The 4,641-nt window shown below is 52.3% G+C and overlaps 1 protein-coding gene across 2 annotated transcripts in view; it reads right to left on the bottom strand.

The window, feature by feature from the left end:
- Positions 1 to 1,411: 1,411 nt before the first annotated feature.
- The window catches only part of LOC116937535 (voltage-gated potassium channel KCNC3-like), a 52,961-nt gene continuing 49,731 nt past the window's right edge, over positions 1,412 to 4,641 (bottom strand). For both annotated transcript variants that reach the window (XM_076054238.1, XM_076054239.1), the window contains one exon: positions 1,412 to 1,640. In XM_076054238.1, the coding sequence (XP_075910353.1) occupies positions 1,516 to 1,640 (125 nt within the window). In that variant the 3' untranslated portion in view covers positions 1,412 to 1,515. The remainder of the gene's footprint in view (positions 1,641 to 4,641) is intronic.

Here is a 4,641-nt window from a genome sequence, read left to right as displayed (position 1 = left end):
TTGCGGGGATTGTAGGTGGAGGTTGTGGGTGGGGGTTGTGGGTGGGGGTTAGTGGGTGGGAGTTGTCGGTGGGGGGTTGTGTGGGTGGGGGTTGTGTGTGGGGGGTTGTGTGTGTGGAGGTTGTGGGTGGAGGTTGTGTGTGTGGTGGTTGTGGGTGGGGGGTTGTTTATGGGGGGGTTGTGGGTGGGGGTTGTGGGTGGGGGTTAGTGGGTGGGGGTTGTGTGTGGGGGGGTTAGTGTGTGGGGGGGTTAGTGGTTGGAGGTTGTGTGTGTGTGGAGGTTGTGTGTGGGGGGGGTTGTGGGTGGGGGTTGTGTGAGTGGGGGGGTTGTGTGTGGGGCGTTGTGTGTGGGGGGTTGTGGGTGGGGGTTGTGTGTGTGGGGGGGTTGTGTGTGGGGGGTTGTGTGTGGGGGGGTTAGTAGGTGGAGGTTGTGTGTGTGTGGAGGTTGTGTGTGTGGGGGGTTGTGTGTGGGGGGGTTAGTGTGTGGAGGTTGTGTGTGGGGGGTTGTGTGTGGGTGGAGGTTGTGTGTGTGTGGAGGTTGTGTGTGGGTGGAGGTTGTGTGTGGGTGGAGGTTGTGGGTAGGGGTTGTGGGTGGGGGTTAATGTGTGGGGGGTTGTGTGTGTGGAGGTTGTGTGTGGGGGGGTTGTGTGTGGAGGTTGTGTGTGTGTGGAGGTTGTGGGTAGGGGTTGTTGGTGGGGGTTAATGTGTGGGGGGTTGTGTGTGGGGGGTTGTGTGTGGGGGGTTGTGTGTGTGGAGGTTGTGTGTGGGGGGGTTGTGTGTGGAGGTTGTGTGTGTGTGGGCGGGTTGTGTGTGGAGGTTGTGTGTGTGGAGGTTGTGTGTGTGTGGGGGGTTAGTGGGTGGAGGTTGTGTGTGTGTGGGGGGTTGTGTGTGTGTAGGTTGTGTGTGTGTGTGTGTAGGTTGTGTGTGTGTGTAGGTTGTGTGTGTGTAGGTTGTGTGTGTGTGTAGGTTGTGTGTGTGTGTGTAGGTTGTGTGTGTGTGTGTAGGTTGTGTGTGTGTGTGTGTAGGTTGTGTGTGTGTGTAGGTTGTGTGTGTGTGTGTGTAGGTTGTGTGTGTGTAGGTTGTGTGTGTGTAGGTTGTGTGTGTGTGTAGGTTGTGTGTGTGTGTGTGGAGGTGTGTGTGTGTGTGTAGGTTGTGTGTGTGTGTGTAGGTTGTGTGTGTGTGTGTAGGTTGTGTGTGTGTGTGTGTAGGTTGTGTGTGTGTGTGTAGGTTGTGTGTGTGTGTGTAGGTTGTGTGTGTGTGTGTGTAGGTTGTGTGTGTGTGTGTGTAGGTTGTGTGTGTGTGTGTAGGTTGTGTGTGTGTGTGTGTAGGTTGTGTGTGTGTGTGTGTAGGTTGTGTGTGTGTGTGTAGGTTGTGTGTGTGTGTGTGTAGGTTGTGTGTGTGTGTGTAGGTTGGGTGTGTGTGTGTAGGTTGTGTGTGTGTGTGTAGGTTGTGTGTGTGTGTAGGTTGTGTGTGTGTGTAGGTTGTGTGTGTGTGTAGGTTGTGTGTGTGTGTGTGCTCTAGAGGATGGAGGGTATGGGTGAGCGTGACCGCCTCAGTGATGACAGCGATGCAGTCGGGGGCAGCCTCAGGCCGCTCGCCGTGAGCCCGGCGATGTTGTTCAGACTCCGAGACTTATCGTAGCCTGCGACCACACACGCACAGACAAAGGTCCCCCGTGTAGCTTCAGCAGGCTGTGGAGGCAAGTGTTGCTAGCGAGCGCCTGTGAAGTCCCGCACTGTGGCACACGAGGGGGTGGTAGCCGGCACTTAGTCCCACCCACAGTGGCGGTAGTTTACTGCACACCGCACCAGGTACTCATTTGAGGCCGAGTCGACCTAGGGGAGGAGGCCTAGGCCCAGGTGGTGTTGGCTGGCTGTGAGCGGGAATCCAACTCCCTGTCGCTGCCCCCAACACACAGACACAGAGACACACACACAGAGACACACAGACACAGACACACACAGACACACACAGACACAGACAGACACACACACACACACAGACACACACAGACACACACAGACACACAGATACACACACACAGACACACACAGACACACACACAGACACACACAGACACACACAGACACAGACACACACAGACATACACACACACACAGACACACACAGACACACAGACACACACACAGACACACACAGACACACACAGAGAGACACACACAGAGAGACACACACAGACACACACACACAGACACACACACACAGACACACACACAGACACACACACAGACACACACACAGACACACACACACACAGACACACACACACAGACACACACACAGACACACACACACAGAGACACACACAGAGACACACACAGACACACACACAGACACACACACACAGACACACACACAGACGCACAGACACACACACACAGACACACACACAGACACACACACACAGACACACACACACACACAGAGACACACACAGACACACACACACACAGACACACACACACACAGACACACACACAGACACACACACACAGACACACACACACAGACACACACAGACACAGACACACACAGACACAGACACACAGACACACACACACAGAGACACACACACAGACACACACACAGACACACACACAGACATACACACAGACACACACACAGACAGACAGACAAACAGACACACACAGACACACACAGACACACACATAGACACACAAACAGACACACACACACAGAGACACACACACAGACACACACACACAGACACACACACAGACACACACAAAAACACACACACACAGACACAAAGATCCCCCATATAGCCTTAACAGACTGTAGGGGCAAGTGCTGTTAGCGAGCACCTATGAAGGCCGGAACGGTACAGGAGGGGGTGGGTGGCCAGCACCACGCCCGACCGCCTTTGTCTCCCTAGTGGCGATATTTACACACCGCACCAGGTACTCATTTGAGGCTGAGTCGACCTAGGAGAGGCCCGGGACCGGTTCAGATAATCGTAACACAGACACACACACACAGACACACACACACAGACACGCACACATACACACACAGACATACAGACACACAAACACACAGACACACACACAGACACACAGAGACACAGAAACACACACAGACACACACACACAGAAACACGCACAGACACACAGACACACACATAGACACACACACACACATACACACACAGACATACACACACAGACACACACACAGACACACACACACAGACACACACAGACAGACACACAGACACACACAGACACACACACACACAGACACACACACAGACACACACACACACAGACACACACAGACATACACACACAGACTCACACACACAGACACACACATACAGACAAACACACAGACACACACACACACAGACACACAGACACATAGACACACACAGACACACACACACACACATAGACACACACAGACACACACACACACAGACACACACACATAGACACACACAGACACACACACACAGACACACACACACATAGACACACACACACATCACACACACACATCACACACAGACACACACACAGACACACACACACAGACAAACACAGACACACACAGACATCACACACAGACACACACAGACATACACACACACATCACACACAGACACACACACACATCACACACACATCACACACAGACACATACACACACATCACAAACAGACACACACACACACATCACACACAGACACACACACACACATCACACACAGACACACACACACAGACACACACACACAGACACACACACATCACACACAGACACACACAGACACACACACACATCACACACAGACACACACACACAGACACACACACATCACACACAGACACACACACACAGACACACACACATCACACACAGACACACACAGACACACACACACACATCACACACACACATCACACACAGATCACACACACAGACACACACACAGACACACACACAGACACACACACACACAGACACACACACACAGACACACACAGACACACACAGACACACACACACACATCACACACAGACACACACACACACATCACACACAGACACACACACACAGACACACACACATCACACACAGACACACACAGACACACACACACATCACACACAGACACACACACAGACACACACACATCACACACAGACACACACACACAGACACACACACATCACACACAGACACACACAGACACACACACACACATCACACACACACATCACACACAGATCACACACACAGACACACACACAGACACACACACAGACACACACACACACAGACACACACACACAGACACACACACACAGACACACACACACAGACACACACAGACACATAGACACACACACACAGACACACACAGACACACACACACAGACACACACAGACACACACACAGACACACACAGACACATACAGACACACACACACAGACACACACAGACACACACACACAGACTCACACAGACACACACAGACACACACAGACACACACATAGACACACACATAGACACACACACAGACACACACAGACACACACAGACACACACACAGACACACACACACACACAGACACACCACACAGACACACAC

Source organism: Petromyzon marinus, chromosome 65, assembly GCF_048934315.1.
Source record: "Petromyzon marinus isolate PM22_M1 ecotype Great Lakes invasive population chromosome 65, UKy_Petmar_22M1.pri1.0, whole genome shotgun sequence".
Classification (NCBI taxonomy): Eukaryota; Metazoa; Chordata; class Hyperoartia; order Petromyzontiformes; family Petromyzontidae; genus Petromyzon; species Petromyzon marinus.
Note: the sequence above shows the minus strand (reverse complement) of the source record. Positions and strands in the feature narration are given on the sequence as shown.